This window comes from Xyrauchen texanus, chromosome 9, assembly GCF_025860055.1.
Source record: "Xyrauchen texanus isolate HMW12.3.18 chromosome 9, RBS_HiC_50CHRs, whole genome shotgun sequence".
Classification (NCBI taxonomy): Eukaryota; Metazoa; Chordata; class Actinopteri; order Cypriniformes; family Catostomidae; genus Xyrauchen; species Xyrauchen texanus.
The window spans coordinates 28618810-28641310 of record NC_068284.1 but is presented as its reverse complement, the minus strand read 5'-3'; the positions used below and the strand labels follow the sequence as shown (position 1 = coordinate 28641310).

Sequence of the window (22501 nt, the reverse complement as noted above, 5' to 3'; positions counted from 1 at the left end):
TTTAATTAATTTACATTATATTATTGTTAATTTATTACTGTTAGTAATAACTTGTATACAAGATACAGATTTAAATTAATTCAAATGTAACATTGTAGACCGTAAGATATTTCAGACATTACTTTTTATTTGAAATCATGTCAAATAACAACACACTGTGTGAATACATTTAATACCATACCTCTACATTGGTGACAATGAGATTTCAAGTAAATGTGCTTCTGACGAGAACTGATGTGATTGTAGGTGTGGATGATACAGGGAGATCGGTGGATCAACACTGCTTGTTGTCATGTTGCATTTTAACACACCATCACTGTTTATACACTAAACTTAAATGTTCATCTATAGAGAAACAATCCATGATTACTGAACCTGCATCATCTTTACAAGGAAGGAAGCGGAGGATGAGAGGCTGTGTTTTTTATTCTGTGTTGTTGACAGGACGTGACCTCTAGTGGCGGATGACTTTAAGGTGGTCTTGTCTCTACCTGCTGATATAATTACTGAATGCATTTGTGCTGAAATTGATAAATTGATGATCTTAAATCGATCAAATTATTAACAACAAATAATCAATCATCGATTATTCATTAGCATCCCTATTAGCTACCAACTGAAACTTTGTCAAAACTTCAATCCAAGAGATGTGAGCCTTGATAAATATTTGAATCCAAAATCAGATGTCTGACCATTAGAATAGTTAGTTCTAGTAGTCAAATCTGATTGGACGAGAAGCGTTCAAGCTTTACTGTTTGTATCACTGCACTGCGTCCGTGCCATTCTAAACTTAAGAGCAGCTAAATGTGTCTTTTCCTTTTTCACTGTGACATTATATATTTTAAGCCAGAAGGTGGTGACAAAAAACATTGTGATGCGAGTCGTAAACCGCTGGTACGATATAATTTTTTTTATCCATAGAGAAAATAGGATGTATTTGACCAAAATTCCATTATCTTCAGCAAGCTGACTAACACCACTCAAGGCTGAATTCAGCTTCTTACTCACAGTAAAGCTATATAGCTTTACTGTTCATCTCTGCTTGGGTGTGGCAACAGATGCAGATAATTGCACACGCTCAATCTCTCTCGCAAGCATGCATCACACGCACAATTGTGCTTTACGGCCCTAAATCGGCACGGCTATGATTGCCTGCGGTCGAATCACAGCTATGCTGATGTAAGGCCACACAGCACTCTTGCTCGTGTAATATTGCTTTATTTTTTTTTACAAAAGTGGGGTATCACATTACACACCTGATATCACAGCGCTACACAGCCCGACGCAACTGCAGCCTGACACAGAGCTGTTTTGAGTCAAAAAATTATCCTTTAGTTAGGGCTCCAGGGAACTACAGATATATTTTCCTCTGCTTTTCTGTTTTCTCACCATCTTTTCTTTGGGCACCTTTCATCCCAGCTTGTTTTTGTCTGTTTGGGGCCTCTGAGCCCCAGTTTCAGGGTTGCTAGGTGATTTGTGTGTGTGCAGAGTAATGGAGAAGAATTTTAATATCTGTATAAATCATGACAGCAATCTGACGTGCATGTTTACAAGATCTGGATCTCATTTCACGGTACAAGAAGTGAGCACAGGATGTTGTTGAGATTTTGAATGCCTGTTTTGTTTCAGCAACCTTGATCTATTTCATAATGGTGGTAATAAAGTGAGGTCAATGGTCTCTTATCTAGACTGTGGATTAAATGGTGTTATGCTAGTTTCTTCAATCTGAAAAACTGTTTTGAGGAACTGGCATAAAAATTATCAAACTAGGACTGAAATATTGTAAAGGTGATTATACGACCATCTCCCAATCATAGAAGCAACTTTGACAAAACTCACCTCTCTGCCTCCATTTCCTATCTCTACTTATTCAGAGAAACCTGTTGCCATAGAGACCACTTTCCTTTTTCTAAACCTCTTCACGCATCCTGTAGATGGTGAGAACTGTTCCATCCCCCCCATCCACTGCTGTTTTTCAAGCACACTGGTAAATGCTTTATGCAAAACACGGTAAAACATTCTGTCTCTGTATTCTATGTGATAGAAAACATCAGAATGCCTTCAATATGACACACTCTTGTTATTTACAGATGAAGATAAACACTGCATATTATAGTATGCACAAATGTAAATCCTCACTGATCAAGTCTACTGCCCTTTTCCTCTGCAACAATATTTTCTTTAGTAAAAAGGGGATCTATTATGCAAAATTCACTTTTACATTGTGTTTGAACATAAATGTGTGTTGGAAGTGTGTGTACACAACCACCCTATAATGATACAAATCCAACCAGTCCTTTTTTTTTTTTTAAATACCCATTAATCATAAGCACAGTCACAGAAATAAGCTGTATGCAGGTTCTGCCCACGACTGTTAACAGACACTGCCAATGGACATGTTTGTGTTTTGTTTCATTATAGCGCATAGCGAAGTTGTAACCGTATGTGTGTGTGTGTGTGTGTGTGTGTGTGTGTGTGTGTTGCTCATCCATCATTGTAAAACTGCTAAAAAAAACGATAACAAATAAATACATTTATCAAATAACCATTCGGAAAGTTCCTGGTTCATTCCCAAAGTTGTCAGATTCCAGCATTTATTTAGCCTATTCTGTCAAACAAAGCTCACAGTGCCTACAACACGTCACATGGAAAACCAGGTCTGTTTATATGCAGTAGGTCTAAACCCTTTACCCTCTGCTGGAATACTCCCTCACAAACAGTGGATCAGACATGCCAGTTCACTGTACACTTCTCTGTAAAGACAATGGCTCACATGCACAAGTATTTTGAAAATAACCACCAAAACAATGCACAGGTAATGTATATTTGTAAATTTGAAGATAAGAACCTCAAGATAATTGTGGATTTAAAGGGGTCATGACATGAGGAATAACATTTTCCTTGATCTTTTGACAAATCGGAGGTCATTGTACTATAAAAACATACTGCAAGTTTCAGAACTGAAAACTTACTCCTTAATAGAAAAATTATTTTTCTTATATATAATATAACAATTATTTAAACCAAGCTGCAAAAACGTCTCATTTGAAATTTTTGGAACTTTGTTTCACAAGCAATTCACACTGAAATCTTGTGACGTCATGTCACAATATAATTCAGGCTTTGCAAAGGAACTGTTTTTGAAAGATGGTGCAGTTAAAATTGGACTATTGTAGTGTTGTCAAAAATACCAGTACTCCGGTACCAAGTCAGTACTCAAAAAAAAAAAAAATAATCATAATTTACGATACCAGAATTTCTGAAGGTACCCGTTTTTTTCTACCCGGTTCCCAATCAGAGTCGGGAACTTTCGAACACTCACAAAAAGCAAAAGATGACGACAAGCAAAGTAGCTGCTGCGGTGTCTCAACTTAATCTTGTCGAAAAGTGGAAAAAGCCAGGTTTGGATATTCTTTGGATTTGAGGCTGATCATACATCATAGATCAGCAAAAACCTTTTGTAAACTCTGCTTTCACAATTTTCTGCCAAAAGGCGGAAACACATCAAACTTAAAAGCACCTGAAAGACAGACACCCGGATTTATTCAAGCAAATAAAGCAGGTGAGTTTAAAAGCATATTATCATTTGCAATAGGGCTGAAACGTTTAGTCGACATTATCGACAACGTCGAAAATAAAAACTTGTCGAGAACATTTTTCGTTGTCTAATAGTTGTTTGATCTCATTTAACGTAACATGAAATCACATTAAACTGCAATTATGAAGCGTAAGAGCAGCACTACAGTTCACACCTGACAGAGGAGAAGAATTACACAGATCACAGTCCAGAGGCACTCTAAACTTTCACAGCTTCATCTTATGTAGATCCCAAAGTTTTAGGGAATTATAAAAAAATTAATAATAAATTCAGAAGCACTCTCATTGCCGGAGCTCTTTAAAGGAAACTTTATTAAAGTTCAAATAATACAGAAGCAGCTCATGTTAATAACTATAATCTCAGAAACTGGCATTTCTCGGTGTGGTCGGTGCCTCTTCTACGAGTTGCGCAAATGTCCCGATCTAAGGGGGAAGAGATTGAAACTGCACCCGGCTGAGAGATGAAAACTTTTAAGTAACCAATTTAATTCATGAATATTTCATATGTCATGACTATTTGACAGTTTATGCTGTGCTTGAGTGAACAGTTCGATACATTCAGATGAAATTTGTTGAGTATATAGGGTAATCCCAAAAATGTAATTTTAAGGTTGTGTGGAGTGTCTTCCTTTTCTTTGGATTGTATTTCAAATATGCCTGTATTGGAAGGGCTGCATGATGTTAGCCAATCACAACAATGGGTATTTACATTTAAGTCTTAAAGGGCCAGGCAGCTTAAAACGGAGCATTTCAGACAGAGCAACACTGTAAAAATCAGTGGGACTTTAGGCGGAGTGTCCATTTTACACCATGGAGAACACAATGTTTTATTAACAAGCTTCTCATCATTTTCAAACACTTATGACATAAATTATGTTTTATAATATTAATATTTTAATATTACTAAATACAGTAAGTCTCTTCTTTTGGTCAAGTTTACATTTTACATTACATTTATATTACACTTTTTTTTAACTCATATTTTATATACACACACACACACACATCTCAAATTATATTCTATTTTGCAATAAAAAAATATTTCAGTCCATATTTTTTCACTTTCACACATTATTTTAATGCTCTATGATTACATCCACGAGCACTTATTTCTCATGAAGCAAAAACTTTGAGATTTAATTTCATAATTTTAATCACTCCACAGAAAGTGAGAAAGCATGCATCTCCTCCTCTGTGTCACTGTGTGTCATTAACACTGCGCGTATGAACCCGCTATGACCCAGAACATTTGCCATTACACAATAGTTTAAAGTGAAGCTAAAGCACTTTGTGTTCACTATCAAAGTCTATATTTGTTTATTTATAATTTTGCGGGAATTTGGCGCTAGTCTCTGCAGACTGTGCACGCATCTCCCCAAATTCTAGAGGCGTTTATACTTGGCACACCCACCGTTGTACTATTTTGTGAAACGACAGAGGGCAGCCCAGAGCAAATATCATCAGAATCAGCAGAAAGTAGTAGCAAGAAGTGCTTTGCCAGAACAATGTCAGATCACAATGACTTTTATTACAAAGATTCTTGTAAATGATTTAAAGCATCAATCACCCATCAGGTTGTTTTTATTTGATATTAAGGCACCGAAAATACTTGTATCATGCCTTAAAAAGCTAATAGTATATTTATTGACATTATACAAGCAAATATGCTACAGAATTAAAAAAATAATTCACACAAATTATAACACCATTTAAAACTAGAGCCATGGTACAGGTTCTGCAACATTCAAGGTGTTGAAGTTACTGCTACTATAATTTATTCCTAAATATTCTTACAAAATATCCATTGAAATGCTTGCACCCATATATACTCCTTTAGGTACGCAAACAAAAACATGCAGAGTTATGACTGAGACAACTCAATGAGCCTTCTTTATGAAACAGGAGTATAAAAACGTGTGTGTAAATGCATTATGTAAATTGTCCTATTGAAGTAAATGGGACATTTTATGCAAGAATGATTTTACTAACGATTTACAATCAAGTGTTCTGCTCATGTGTCATGAATAAAGCAAATTGACTACATCTAATTTTTATTCAGTATACAATTTAAGGCACTAGACAAATACTTGTATTTATGCCTCAAAACACTTATAAATCCATACAGAATATATCTTGACCTTTTTAATCTTAAATTTTCCAAAACAAACTATACAAAATAATTTTAATCTAAAGAGCAAAACTCAAGGCATTGCAGGCACCATTCCTATATTTTATGCTTATGAAACATTGAGATGCTTACATTCACAAAATCTTATAGAAATTATAATATGTAGTGTAAAGACGGAGCAAACACATTGGGCATTATTCATGAAATATGAGCAAACATGTGTAAATATGTGCTTGTAAATTGTCGAAATGAAGAATGGGACAAATTCCACAATAACCGTTTTACTAACGGTTTGCACAAAAAAATTTGTTTTGCTCATATTTCCTAAATAAGGCATAATAATTTTCATTAACCCGTGTTAGTTTGAGCCCTTAATTAATTTTTTTGCCAAAATCTTAAGAACCGTGGTAATAAAAAGCAACAAACTTCTATTACTATTTATGTAAGATTCTTTATCCATAAGAGAAAATAAACCTAATTTCAATGTATTTCTGATAGAACTACAAATTAGTGATCCTTAGATAGTAAAGCTATGTAAAAATTAATTTTCAATATTTATCTAATTTAACAGATTAATGATTTTGTGGTTTGAAACCCCACTTTTTTATTTTATTACCATTATTACTATTATTACCATTATTACCCATTATTACTATTATTACTATTATTATTATTATTATTATTATTATTATTATAAAATTACTACCAATATTAGTACATCCTCTACATATGTATCTGTTCAGCAAATGTTGCCTCATAGTTCATTATGAATGTCAATGAGCACTTCCAGCAATTCCAGAATATAGCATACAAGTTGTATGGACTACATTTATGATCACTTCAAAGTTTGTGTCTTTTTGAAGTCTGAAAGTTTTTTTATTTTTTTTATTTAACCTTTATTTAACCAGGAAAGTCCCAATTCTCATTCATTGAAATTGCATGGAAAAGAGCAACATTCTTCAAAATTTCTTTATTGGAACACAAAGGAAAAAGTATGGGATTTTTTGGTGAATTTCTTTAAAGCTGGGCTTCTTTGATCACACTTGTGTTTGTTCTTTCATTGACCCATTTAAGTGAAGGACAATGGGGATTTAAGCAGTCATGGATTCCAGGCCAAAAAGCAAAAAATCAAATATGGTCCAAAACTCAGATCAATAACATTGACTATGTCTTTTCATTTTTCTGGCTTTTTAAAACTTTTCAGAATCTCAGCTGCTTGAAAAATGCACAGCAACTTTATTATCTATTTGCATCTGGACATCTTGAATTACACCCACAATTAAACTGCATGTTTTCTTAAACATATTTCTACTTTCACTTTTGCACTCACCACTTTCTCTTTGGAGCGTAGCACACCTAGTTTGCCAAATCGCACGTGGAAAGGGGAGCACTGGTAGGTCCCATCCTTCTGCCGGACTACCACTACATCAATGCAGCCAGAGAGTGTGGCTTGGTTAATGCCCTTATACAGCTCCCTCATCGTCACAAGCACCTGACCTGCCAACTGCCCCACGTAATTCATGGTGTTGGACTAAACAGAGGAATAGAAAGTGAAACATTAGTGTCACACAAACGTTTAACTGTCAGAGACAACAAATGCAGCAAACAAGGAATAATCTTTCTATTAAATGTAACTGTAAAATCTACATGTCCATATTTGCTATATTTTATTTGTTTGTGGCAATCGGTGTCCTACCAAATGAGCCCAGATCCACAGCAAAAGGTTTTTCTAATTAGTTTCTAAAGGCAAATGATGAGCTACTCAATCAGGAGTCCCTACACTGCAGGAACTGTATTGTACTTGTAAATGTCAAGAACATTACAAATGTGGTATGATGCCCCTCTACTCATGGTAAAAATGAAACTAGAGTTCTTGTTGGCCGCCAGCCTTTTTAAGGAAGTTATCAGCAGACATGCAGACAAGCCGAATGCGGTTTTCAAAAATAAAAAACGAATATAGTGTCCAAGGGCATGGGAGGAGTGGAGGAAATATTCTGTTAAATATCAATGCACATTTCTTGTGTATTGTTGTCATTCTTCCAGAACCTGTTTTACAAGAATAAAATACCACAAATAGTGTTGAGTGTTTGGAAAGAGGGATGAGGAGGCACTAACCTTCTGAACTGTGAGGACACTGATGGCTGGCATGTTTAATCAATGATAGATAACAGCAACTTATTCAAAAAACATCCTGTCTTGATTTAAGGTCAATTGCCTTAAGGTATGAGGCGACATGCTAATTTAATCCCCAGTGCAGATTGTGTAAATTGACATACATTTTATTTTTGGAATGTTTTGTCATGCTAATGACAATGAGTAACTCCGATTTAACCACATGTAAAGCATGAGGGCTCATTTTGGTCTTCATGAGGTCGATCAACATGAAAATAGGAGGGGTGGGGGGTTATGAGCAAATAACTAGAGCACTCTCTCAAACCATAAGGGCACTCAACAAGGTCTTTAACATATTTTGCACTATTTTGCATTTTCCACTTTTAACCAACCTACTTTTTCCTCTAGCATAAAAAAAAAACAATTTACATAAACCATTTTCTATTAACATTCACCATTATCAAAGAGAAAGCAGAGATTGCTGCACACATGCAGTTGCAGCCTTTAAAATTGTGGCATAAAGGCATGTGTAATCAGCAGAGTACAGCATATGATTAAATAACACTTGTGCTCTTAAGGGTATCATTTAAGAATGGTAACAGAGGACACTTTTTTTTGTGGGGGGGGGGGGTCTCTTTATTTTATAGGACAGTAGAGTATGACAGGAAAGCAGGGTTGAGAGAGAGAGGAAGGGGAAGTTGGATCAGGATATGACCCAGATCGGCCTAGGTCCCCCATGAGTAAACAGCTCTGGATATTCTTTAGCTGGATTGTCAAATTGATTGGATTGTCAGTGGAGACACATTGGAGGTCAAATGTGTCTCCACTGTGTCTGGATAGAGATCCGATCAAAATTACCCACAAAAAAGGAAAACGCTACTTGCATATTACATTAGAGTCTTTGGTAACTGAAAATTCTTTGGCTTTTAGTGAATTTTAAAAACACTGATGGATAATTAAAATGCTTTCAATCACTTTAACCCTCAGGGTTTTTCCTACATTGAACATTTATTGGCAGTTACCAAAGCTACATTTCAGGTCACTGAAGCAAATGTAATGACATTTGTCTCGTGTTCGGCACTTGGCTAAAGCCTGGTTTTACGTGTAATGTGCACGATTAGAAAACAGGAGAGAGACGCAGCCGATTAGGAGAGAGACAATATACAGTGCATTCAGAAAGTATTGAGACCCCTTCATTTTTTTTTCACATTTTGTTATGTGGCAGCCTTGTGAAAAAATACATAATTTAAAGCATTTTAGCATATCAATCTACACTCCAAACCCCATAATGACAAAGCAAAACAATTATTTTTGTTAACTTTGCAAATTTAGGTTTATTCTAATGGAATAATTAATGGAATATTGATCATTGTTCGTGTAATAAGATTGCAAGACAGCAGTGTCTGTTGTGTTTTTTTCCGCATTGCAATGGCAGAATTGGGAAATCTCCATCTTTTTAAATACGTTTATTTGAAGGTCGTTTCTGTAATCAAGCAAATAAAGATCTGGCTAATCCTATTCAATACTGTTAATGACTTTCACTTTTAATTAATTACACAACTTCAACATTGAAATAATAACTTTATTCTCTATGTCTTTACATGTTTTAAATGACATTTACATTTATGCATTTGGCAGATGCTTTTATCCAAAGCGACTTACAGTGCACTTATTACAGGGACAATCCCCCTGGAGCAACCTGGAGTTAAATTTTATATGTTCTAAACTTACATTAACTGAATTCTGAATGACGAGGCATGATTTTTTTTTTTCAACGCACTTATACCCTCTTTTTGATTGACAGGAAATAATTTATTTTACTGGCCTATGTGTCGCTATAAAACACATTAGTTGATGACCTAGCCTGAACATTTAAATTACAAAATTTGATTGGCTTAATTAATTGGTATTCTAATTTAACTGTAAAATGCATTAGGTAGGTACCTACGATTTTCATGATGCGAAAACATGGACCGAATCCAGTCATAAAAATCCAATGTTGTGTTTTGGAATGTTCTCATTTGATTAGAATTCTGTGAATTAATTTGATTAGATCATTTTAGTTTTATAAAAAAATAAAAGATAGAATCTTTAAAACCCATAATTCGGGGATAATAAAACAGAAAACACAGAATATGGAAAAAAAATCTAATGGATTTCATAGAGCCCTAACTAGGATTCAATCTCTCAGGCAAATATAAATCTGCTGATGATCGATCTGTGAAAAATTAGGGAGCTAATTATTATATAAACAGCAGATCTATCAATTAATGCTTAGCTGGAATATTTTTGCTACAACCAGATACCAATGAACAGATGTCTTTGCATTGCTTAATCACCCAGGACCATGATGCCCTTAGGGATAAGGAATAATCTTGTTCACTGTTGTCCACTTCAGTACAGCTGCCAATGGGCTCTGTTTCTGCACTGTCACAGTCTTTTCATCACTATTCACCTTAAGTCTTTCCTCCCTTACAAACACACTCTTTTCCTCTGCTATCCAAAACACTATATCCAATTGCCCACCTACCTGGTCTGACTTACTGACCTTCCCTTCTGGGATGTAAATAATGTATAAACTGCTGTAACCTGTCTGACTTTACAAGATACACTTGCATAAGAGCTGTATTTTGGTTTCATCAAATCATGTCATCTGAGAAAATGTCTACCAAAAATCAACCAATTAAGTATTAGAACCTCTCTAGCCAATGAGGCAACAGTCCGGGGCCAGTGGTTCTGCAACTGATAAGAAATGTTTCCTGCGAGGGGGCCAGTGGGGCTGACTCCTGATAAGGGCCTTGAAAAGGGGGGCTAGAGGAATACAGTAGTCATATTTTCACCCCAATGCACAATCACATGAGGAGAACATCCACCGTGCTGATTCTGAGAAACATTCCGCATACTTTAGTTAATCATTCAACCCAGAAGGTCTTTTGGTTCTACAGGAGATATGAGATAAAAAATAAACCCAATTTAGCCAAGTCTGGACTGTGTATTTCATTTTACAATTCAAGTAAAATAAAGCAAACTTTGAAATAAGGTGTTCAAAGTTTTTTTTTTTTTTTTTTTTCTTGAATCACCCGCTTTATTTAGCTGGCAAACAAGACCTAGAGGAGGAGCAAATTGGTCTGTGCACCTGTGATTTTACTGGGAACACGTGTATGTGTTAGGTATTTGTTATCAGTCCACCTGTCCTGCATAATGAAAATATCAGGTGTAGCACAAAATGTCTGTTATTTGCGAAGACAGCAGACCAAGAAGGGTTGTTGACCTTTCAGGCTGCACTGCTATTGCATAGTCAATAGGCAGAATCAAAAATGAAACTAACAATTATAGATTAGCAAGACCACAATAATGAAACAAAGTGCAATTATAAAGCTTCTCATAAACAAACATGCAAAAGCAACATTGAACTTCAGACTACTGGGAGATGATATCCAAATATATAAGCATCTGGTGCCGGTTGCAAGAAACTCCTTATGTTAAGGAAACTCTTAGTGTGAAGCCCCAATGTCAGAAAGGGTAAACCGTTGCTCTTGTGACCTATCATGAACACGCACAGAAGATAAATTGTCAGTGATTTTCACTAAATAATACATTCAGTTTCAGTTTGTTTCTCACCAAAACTTATTGTATGCTCATAACATTCATGAGTCTCGTAGAATAATTTAATGGACTTCTGAATTATAAGTTTGCATTCTTTTGAAGCTTGAAGAGGTAGTCACCATAAACTGCACATTGCAAGACATCATTGAGAATAACTAAACTGACGTTTAATTTTAATCGTCTGCATGGATGGTGAGTAGCTCTGTGGTAGGGACATTTGAATGATAGACAATTTTATTAATTACAGTGAATCTGGAAAGTATTCACAGCGCTTCACTTTTTCCACATTTTGTTACGTTACAGCCTTATTCCATAATGGATTATATTCATTATTTTCCACAAAATTCTAAAAAAAAAAATACCCCATAATGGCAACTTGAAAGAAGTTTGTTTGAAATTTTTGCAAATTTATAAAAGAAAATAATAATAAAAAAAAAAAATCACGTACATAAGTATTCACATCTTTTGACATGACACACAAAATTGAGCTCAGGTGCATCCCGTTTCCACTGATAAGCCTTGAGATGTTTCTACAACTTGATTGGAGTCCACCTGTCGCCAAAATGAGCGATTGGCGGAGAAGGGCCTTAGTCAGGGAGTTGACCAAGAACCCGATGGTCACTCTGACAGAGCTCCAGCGTTTCTCTTTGGAGAGAGGAGAAACTTCCAGAAGAACAACCATCTCTGCCGCACTCCACCAATCAGGCCTGTATGGTAGAGTGGCCAGACAGAAGACACTCCTCAGTAAAAGGCACATGACAGCCCACCTGGAATTTGCCAAATGGCACCTGAAGGACTCTCAGACCCTGAGAAACAAAATTCTCTGATGAATCAAATATTGAACTCTTTGGCCTGCATGGCAAGTGTCATGTCTGTAGAAAACATCATCACCTAGCCAATACCATCCCTACTGTGAAGCATGGTGGGGGCAGCATCATGCTGTGGGGATGTTTTTCAGAGGCAGGAACTGGGAGACTATTCAGGATTGAGGGAAAGATGAATGCAGCAATGTACAGAGACATCCTTGATGAAAACCTCCTCCAGAGCGCTCTTCCAACAGGACAACGATCCTAAGCACACAGCCAAGATAACAAAGGAGTGGCTATGGGACAACTCTGTGAATGTCCTTGAGTGGCCCAGCCAGAGCCCAGACTTGAACCTGATTGAGCATCTCTGGAGAGATCTGAAAATGGCTGTGCCATGGACACTCCCCATCCAACTTGGAGCTTGAAAGGTCCTGAAAAGAATGGGAAAAACTGCCAAAAAATAGGTGTGCCAAGCTTATAGCATCATACTCAAAAAAGACTTGAGGCTGTAATTGGTGCCAAATGTGCTTCAAAGTATTGAGCAAAGGCTGTGAATGCTTATGTACATATGATTTTGTTCGTTTTTTACTTTTAATACATTTGCAAAGATTTCAAACAAACTTTTCTTTCATGTTGTCCTTTTGGGGTATTGTTTGTAGAATTTTTAGGAAAATAATGAATTTTTTATTTTGAATAAGACTGTTACATAACAAAATGTGGAAAAAGTGAAGCGCTGTGAATACTTTCCAGATGCACTGTATATTCCAGCATTTAGGCCTACTTTCATTCACTCAACACAAAAACAATTAAAATCAAACAAAAATGAATTTATAAGCCATATACACTCAAAAAATATTTTAGCCTATTTTTAAGATGTATCCATTTTCAATTTAATAAATTTCCATCTAATTGAATTGCCTAATCTTTAACCAAATAAAATGTATAAATCTATATAAATCTCAGTATAAAAAGTTTTATTCATTACATTTTCTTCTTCAATTCAATTAGATGGAAATTTGTTATTAAATTGAAAATGGATACATCTTAAAAATAGGCTAAAATATTTTTTGAGTGTAAATAGCTTATAAATTAATTTTTGTTTGATTTTAAATGTTTTTGTGTTATTGGCTGCTGTCTACCAAATGAAATGCCTCCCAAGGACAATAACGATTGAAAGTGCAAACTGTCAAAAAACAAAACAAAAAAAAAAACCCAAACAAAACTAACACAAATTTGTAATCTTCACATTGTTTGCACTGCGGTGCAATTAAGCCATGAGAAGCAGAGGTAACTGTCATCTTTTCGACTATTATTTCTACAAGCTGTAAAATTGAAAGTATAAGCTATATTTCGAGAAAAACAGAAATATATTATTTGGAACCTAATCTGTTGGGAAAATAGGAATACATTGATTGTATTATATAGAAATAAATTGGTCATAAGGTTGCAAGAGCTCTAGCGAGTTAGTCCTAAAAACCTACATTTTGTCATTTCAAAACTGTTAAAAGTGTACTGTATCTGGTTGTGTTACTTATGTATGGCAGTCTTTAGTCTACCTACTGTACCATCTTTGCAAAAAATTAATAATAAAAATAGATTTTTGGAAGACAGGGCACAAACTAACACTTTTTGGTTTTAAGTTTGTGTAAATGCACTTGGGGTTCAAAGTATTTTTCTTTTTTCACAATTGTACACGTCTGGTACAAATATGTGGTCTTGTTTTATGAATACGGCTTGTACTTTTTTCACCATTTACCAGGAAATAAGGAAAGTGAAAGGTTACAACATGCCCTGCCTACGGGGCATGTTGTAACAGGTGCGGAGCACATTGCAACACGACCATACAGGAGGGCTGCAACTGACGATTATTTTGATAATCAATTAATCTAACGATTATTAGACTATTCGCCGATTATTGCAAAGCTTAATCATTAGTTCTTAACCGATTATACATTTTATGGCCCGACTTAAAAGGTTGAATTAAACATGCTTACTAACAATAAAGAGGACAAAATCATCTTTTAAAAATACCTATAAAATGACATTCACTGAATTAACGGGGGTACTTATTACGTTTAATTCAGTAAAGAAATTCACTGCAAAAAATCCCATTGTTATCAAGTTTTTTCTCTTGTTTTCCATTTAAAATTGTCTCTTAAATATAAGTGTATTTTGTATGCAAGTGTATTTCTTCACTTGGTTATAATGCTGCGAGTGAAGTAAAGACCAAATATACTTGTATTCAAGATCTATTCTCTAAAAGCAAGCATAAATATCTTATATGCTGCTTCTCAGGTGAATGCATCTTTTTAAAGGACTTTTAGATATTTTAAAATATTAGCATTTTTAATATTATATTCAACATTCTCAGAAAAGGTTTTTTTCTTCTGCAGTATAGCTGCTAAAGAAAATGTACATTGTTTTAAAAAGGAGTTTTAGGTATTTCTATTGTAAAACAAGCCAAAACAAAATCAAAAATGTATTTTGTTGCAGTGTATAATGGGGCGAAGACTACCCTTTCTCACCTTTCGGTTCACTTCAATCCATCATTAACTCACATAAAAAAAAAACTACCTTTTATTAATAAAGATGTATATCTTCACAATAAGAAATGCACAGTGACACATATATTATGATTCAATAAGTCATTATAATCTAGCTGCATTATGCATGCAAGCTCAAACAACAGAGAGTGCATCAGCTGGATGCAGTTTCAACTCTCCCCCTTAGATCGGGACATTTGTCAACTCAGAAGAGGCGCTGACCGCGCAGAGAAAGTCCAGTTTCGGAGTTTGCAGTTATTTACATGATTTGCTTCTGTATTATTTGAACTTTAATAAAGCTCATTAAATATGCCTTCATTTAAGATGCAGTGCCTGGGTTTGTCCTTTAAAGAGCTCCGGTTCGCTTATTCCACAATGAGAGTGATTCTGAATTTACTTATGTGTTTTTGTTGTATAATTCCCACATACTTTGAGATCTACAATCACCTCAATCTGTTTGGAAAGTTTAGAGTGCATCTTGACTGTGAACTGTGTAAATCTTCAGCTCCTCAGTCTTGCACGAACTGCAGTGCAGCTCTCGCGCGTCATCATTAGCAGTTTAATGTGATCCCATGTTACATTAAATGTGATCCCATGTTACATTAAATGAGATCCCATGTTACGTTAAATGAGATCCCATGTTACGTTAAATGAGATCAAATGACTATTCGACAACAGTTTTTTTTTTCTTGTCGACAATGTTGACTAATCATTTCAGCCTACCATACAGCATAAAATCCCCCTTCAACAACTGTATCTGATCTAATTAAAATAAAATGGAAGATAAACTCAAATATAATTTCAATAGAAGTAATTTATTAACTTTGTCAAGTGCCAAAATTACTGTTTGACAATGAATAGCCAACACAAAGCCACAGCTCTCCCCTACTTAAGGTTTGGAGTGTTTCCTGCATGAGGCGGCACATATTTCATTACAATTAACAAACTGGGTAACCATAATTATTATTTTTAAATACCCAAAGTATTCCTACATCACAGACTTCAACTCCACCATATATGATGGGGAAATAAAGTTCTGACATTCGGTGTTGTGTTCTGAATGAAACATTTACTTATTTTTTGCAAGTGTGACCTGCCGATGCAGATTTCTTCTGATTCCGATTTTCTTTCTAAGTAAGAACTATTATTGACCACATATACAAACAAAATCTACCTTTCTTCAATGCTAAATTTTATTTTCATAATAAAATCAATTATTAAACATTACAATTTCCCCCAAACTGCACTAAGTTACAGGATCTTCTCTCACTTAAACAACTCTCAAAATAAAGTGCTCTGTGACTAGAAAGAGGTAGAAATAACAATTAACTACATCCTATTATATTAACTATAATGAGTTGCTTTATATAACAGATGTCACTTTTCACTATTTTTATAAATGGACCTTTTTCTCTTTATTACTCGTCTAACAAAACAATTCCAAATATCTGAAAAACTGAAGTGTCCAATACGCTCAACTTCCGTTAGATGTACAAATATCAGTTGTAAAACTGAGCACTGCTTCGGGAACGGCTTGCATACCGGTCAACACTCCCATTTTTCCCGGGAGTCTCCCGTTTTGTTATTTTTGTTAAAAACTCCCGTAATTTGTATGGGCCAAACCACGTTATATGAATAATCACATCAATATATTATTCCAAGGTGGTCCAGTTGCCAGATATTGAATGAAACGCATCCTACTCACATAATCGACACATCATACACATTATAAATCATTTATGACCACAATCTGGCAACCTACAACCCATTTGCGCAGGTAGTTGACGCGGGATGTTAAATCAAGCATCACTGGTAGATGGGAGGAGAAGACTCAGCTGGTGCTCCGGCGAAAAAAAAACTAAATATACATGTACATTTAACAACAGCTGGATGGAAGAATTGAATTTCATATCCCGAAGCCATATCAACAATCCCCACGCCTTTTGCAATGTGTGTCGCACTGATTTTAATATCGGACACGCTGGGGAAAATTACGTTAAATCACAACGGCACAATTTGTATGTATTTAGCCTGCCTCTGCCATCCAGCACCCCCTTCCCCGCTCCCGGATATGTGTACCCAAATGTTGACAGATAACAGGCTGCGTGGGTTACATGACACGAGATTAAACCACTCGGGCAACGCGACGTCGGAAAGTACCTCCTATTCTGTATCGAGGAAATTTATCAGATTTCTGAAGCCTCTGTCCTCAACTATGGAGAACATCTGCTCATCCAGGGCCATGAATTACATAATTTTCCTCGTAATTGCTTTGGTATTTTCGTTGCTCATACCAAGGAATGATAGGAGAGGCTGCTGACTTGTGGCAGGCCTTGAGGAAACTGAAAGTAGTCATAGGTTATATTTTGATTTTTTTAATGATTCATGTTCCCATTTTCTTTCAAGTTGTTTTGGTGCAATAAACCACGCTGATGAGCCAAAATATTATGACCACTCACAGGTGAAGCAAATAAGGTTGATCATCTCCTATTAAGGCCACATATCAAGGTCTGAGATGGAAAGCAAACAATCAGTTCTCGTAGTCAATGTGTTGACCGCAGGAGAAATTGGCAGGATTAAAGGACCCAAGCGACTTTGAAAAGGGCCAAATAGTTATGGCCAGACGACTGGGTCAGAGTACCTCTGAAATGGCAAGGCTTGTGGGGTCCTCTTGGTCAGCACTGGGGAGTCACAAACCGGCGACAGGGTGTTGGGTTCCCAAAGATCATCAGTTCACGAGGGCAACAAAGGCTATCCTGTCTGGACCGAACCATCAGAAAGTCTACTGTGGCACAAGTCACAGAAAATTTTAATGATGGTTACAGGAGGAATGTCACAGCAAGGGTTGCAGCGGTATACCGGTTTCACGGTATACCACGGTTTGAAAATTGACGGTTATCATACCATGTACATTTGCTTATCTACGGTATTGAGAAAAAAAATGCAACCAGATGGAGAATCTCACATGCGCATCTCCTTTCCACCTTGTCTACCTGACAGACTCGTCAACTTGCGACACACACACACGATTTAAGACTGCTGAGGCAGATTTAATGATAATCTCACAAACAGCTTAAGCAGACATGGGCAATTTACAGCCTCATTTATCGTAAAAGCGTTTTTATTTTTCATTGGATATTTCAGTTAACTTGGGACATAACGCATCTTCACAAGCATGTACCATGCTCATGGTTACCAGATAAAACACCCCCAGTTTGAGATTTATACTTGCGCAAATTGGAAAGATTCCCCCTAATGTATTACTTATTTTGTGCAATCTGGCAACCATGCACCATGCAAGCGAGTGCGCCATTTATATCTCTCGCTTTCCCCTTTGATCAAACTTAACGATCTGTAGTGCAATATTCTGCTCTAGGAAAAGTGTTATACGGCTACTCTGTCCATTCTTCAGGCTGCTTGTGATGTTTGGTGCTACTAATTTTGCAGATAAACCTTCTCAGTGATAAAAGTAGATCTCGGCATCATTGACCCACGGAGGAGTAATCATTGACATGCGAGCAAAAGCAAGCCAGAGTTAGTAGCCGGCCAATAGGTTTATGTATTTATTATTTGTGCAATTTAGAAATGTTGAAGTCCCTTCACGCCTGTATGTTAATCGAACTCCTGCTGTATTCATTTATCATAGTCATGCAGTCTGTGTTATTCAGTTGTGTGATGGAAGTCAAAAGTTGACATCAACAACAAAAATAATGTCACTTGCTGCATGTCCTTGTACTGGAAAGCCATGAACAAAACTATACAACATAAATGGAAATGCAACCCAAGATACATTAAATACAGGTTATGTTTAATCTATGGCAGGTCGGCATTTGATTTCCAATATAAAATCTGTCCTGAAGCAAAACCAGTTGACAACCACTGAGTTAAAGGTACAGACAGGAGCAGTATATATTAACTGTTAATAATCATAGGACATTACTTTAAGAGCTCACACAGCTGATGTTATTTTTCATTTAGTAGTTCATTTAACATATAAACTAACATGCTTTAGTTATATAACATGTTATAGTTACATACTATTTTTTATCATGTTTATAATTCGATTATATAATTCTATTTATTTTATTTACTTTTATATAAAAACTTTTTTTTACACATACTTCAATAAAATAAATGGTTTCAAGTTTCAATTATAATAAAGTGTTTGCTCAAAAAAAAAAAACACCCTTCCGTTTTCACTGATAATAGTAATTGTGTAATACCGTATACCGTGAAACCATGATATTTTCTGAGCCTGTTATCATACCGTGAAAATCTCATACCGTTGCAACCCTAGTCACAGCACACAGTGCATCCCTTCATGGCAATGGTATTCCCTGATGGATGGCAGTGGCTTCTGTCAGCAGGATAGTGTGCCCTGCTACACTGCACACATTGTTCGGGAATGGTTTTAGGAACATGATGAAGAGTTCAAGGTGTTGCCCTGGCCTCCAAATTCCCCAGATTTCAATCCGATAGAGTATCTGTGGGATGTACTGGACCAAAAACTCTGATCCATGGCGACACCACCTCACAACTTACAGGACTCGATGGATCTGCTGCTAATGTATTGGTGCCAGATACCACAGGACACCTTTAAAAGGTCTTGTAGAGTCGATGACTTGGTGGGTCGGTGCCGTTTTGGCAGCACGCAGTCGACCAACAGCATATTAGGCAGGTGGCCATAATGTTTTTGCTCAACAGTGCATCTTAATATTATGTATTTTTCTTGTCTTAGACACATTAGGGGAGTATTTATAGAATACTATAAATGCATTTTTTTTTTAAATGCAGAATTGAATCATTAATCAAATAAAATTTAATTGTGAATCAGAAGAAAAAAATCTTTGTAAATATTATCAAAAAACTTTGAATCTTGATTCGAATTGATTTCAACCCAACGATTAACACCCTTAGAAATTACTTATTGTAAAAATCAACTTTAAGCCACAAGTTGTTGACGGAGCTTAAATTATATTGAACCTGGAACATTATCATAGTTCAACCATCTACTTAAATTGGACTATCATAGTTTTGTACTTTGCTGGGAAATGAGATGTGGGGTAAAAGGCCTGGCACAGAGTCTTTAACTTACATAACATGAGGAAAAAGGTTATCCAGTTCAGGTTGAGATACAAAGAGCAAACAATGCAGCAAAATTAGGGATAAGGTTATTTATTCTCTACTGTTTTGGAGTTATACACTGCCTGGCCAAAAAAGAACAAAAGTCACAATTTGGATTTAAATAAGCAGATACTTCTGATTGGATCATTATTGCAGTGATTAATATGTTTCAGCTGGCAACAATTCTTTTAAACCTAACCGATGCAGTGTGCAGCTTCTCATTTCTTCAATAACCATGTCGGAAGGCGTATCCCATGGTCATGGAAAAACATCTTACTGTGCTTCAGAAAGGGCAAATTATTGGCCGGCATCAAGCAAAGAAATCTTCAAAAGGATATTGCTGAAATCACTGGACAGTTCTTAACACAGTTCCAATGCATCATAAAACCTGGAAGGATTGTGGTGAACAGTCAGCTTCATGGAAGAAATGTGGTCAGAAAAAAAATCTTGAATGATCAGAGATCAATAAAACGCTGGAAGGCACATTGTAAATATAAATCAACAGTAGATCTCATGGCTATGTTTAATAGTGAAAGTAACACACACACACACACACACACGGGACTAAACAGCTGAGGCCACAAGAAAGCCACTTGTTAGTGAGGCTAATTGAAAAAAAAAATATATATATATATATATATATACAGTGGGTACGGAAAGTATTCAGACCCCCTTAAATTTTTCACTCTTTGTTATATTGCAGCCATTTGCTAAAATCATTTAAGTTCATTTTTTTTCCTCATTATTGTACACACAGCACCCCATATTGACAGAAAAACACAGAATTGTTGACATTTTTGCACATTTATTAAAAAGAAAAACTAAAATGTCACATGGTCCTAAGTATTCAGACCCTTTGTTCAGTATTTAGTAGAAGCACCCTTTTGATCTAATACAGCCATGAGTCTTTTTGGGAAAGATGCAACAAGTTTTTCACATCTGGATTTGGGTATCCTCTGCCATTCCTCCTTGCAGATCCTCTCCAGTTCTGTCAGGTTGGATGGTAAACGTTGGTGGACAGCCATTTTCAGGTCTCTCCAGAGATGCTCAATCGGGTTTAAGTCAGGGCTCTGGCTGGGCCATTCAAGAACAGTCACGGAGTTGTTGTGAAGCCACTCCTTTGTTATTTTAGCGGTGTGCTTAGGGTCATTGTCTTGTTGGAAGGTGAACCTTCGGCCCAGTCTGAGGTCCAGAGAACTCTGGAGAAGGTTTTCGTCCAGGATATCCCTGTACTTGGCCGCATTCATCTTTCCCTCAATTGCAACCAGTCGTCCTGTCCCTGCAGCTGAAAAACACCCCCACGGCATGATGCTGCCACCACAATGCTTCACTGTTGAGACTGTATTGGACAGGTGATGAGCAGTGCCTGGTTTTCTCCACACATACCACTTAGAATTAAGGCCAAAAAGTTCTATCTTGGTCTCATCAGACCAGAGAATCTTATTTATCACCATCTTGAAACTCCATGCAGGCTTTCATGTGTCTTGCACTGAGGCGAGGCTTCCGTCGGGCCACTCTGCCATAAAGCCCCGACTGGTGGATGGCTGCAGTGATGGTTGACTTACTACAACTTTCTCCCATCTCCCGACTGCATCTTTGGGTTCTTCGTTACCTCTCTCACCAAGGCTCTTCTCCCCCGATAGCTCAGTTTGGCCGGACGGCCAGCACTAGGAAGGGTTCTGGTCGTCCCAAACGTCTTCCATTTAAGGATTATGGAGGTCACTGTGCCCTTATGAACCTTAAGGGCAGCAGACATTTTTTTGGAACCTTGGCCAGATCTGTGCCTTGCCACAATTCTGTCTCTGAGCTCTTCAGGCAGTTCCTTTGACCTCATGATTCTCATTTGCTCTGACATGCACTGTGAGCTGCAAGGTCTTATATAGACAGGTGTGTGGCTTTCCTAATCAAGTCCAATCAGTATAATCAAACACAGCTGGACTCAATTGAAGGTGTAGAACCATCTCAAGGATGATCAGAAGAAATGGACAGCACCTGAGTTAAATATAGGAGTGTCACAGCAAAGGGTCTGAATACTTAGGACCATGTGATATTTCAGTTTTTCCTTTTTAATAAATGTGCAAAAATGTCAAAATTCTGAGTTTTTCTGTCAATATGCGTGTACAATAATGAGGAAAAAAAATGAACTTAAATGATTTTAGCAAATGGCTGCACTATAACCAAGAGTGAAAAATGTAAGGGGGTCTGAATACTTTCCGTACCCACTGTATATTTGATGGTGAGCATAAAGTTTGGACTGTGGAGCAATGGAAAAATGTCATGGGTCTGATGAGTACATATTCCAAACGATGGGCACATCAGGGAAGAAGGGAAGTGCATGAAGCGATGCACCCATTATGCATAGTGCCCACTGAACAAGACTCTGGAAGCAGTGTTATGATCTGGGGTTGCTTCAATTGGTCAGGTATAGGCTCAGCAAAATTATACAGTAATAAAATGAAGTCAGCTGACTACCTGAATGTACTAAATGACCAGGTTATCCCAACAATTAATTTGTTCTTCCCTGACAGTACAGCAAATTCCAGGAATCAAAGCCAAGATTCATCATACTCAAATTGTGAAAGAGT

General features: G+C 36.5%; 1 protein-coding gene across 1 annotated transcript in view; it reads right to left on the bottom strand.

Annotated features, from left to right (window-relative positions):
* The window catches only part of LOC127648766 (phosphatidate phosphatase LPIN2-like), a 55289-nt gene that overhangs the window by 31249 nt on the left and 1539 nt on the right, over positions 1-22501 (bottom strand). The window contains exon 2 of the mRNA XM_052133521.1: positions 7056-7256. Coding sequence (XP_051989481.1) covers positions 7056-7247 — 192 coding nt within the window. The 5' untranslated portion in view covers positions 7248-7256. The remainder of the gene's footprint in view (positions 1-7055; positions 7257-22501) is intronic.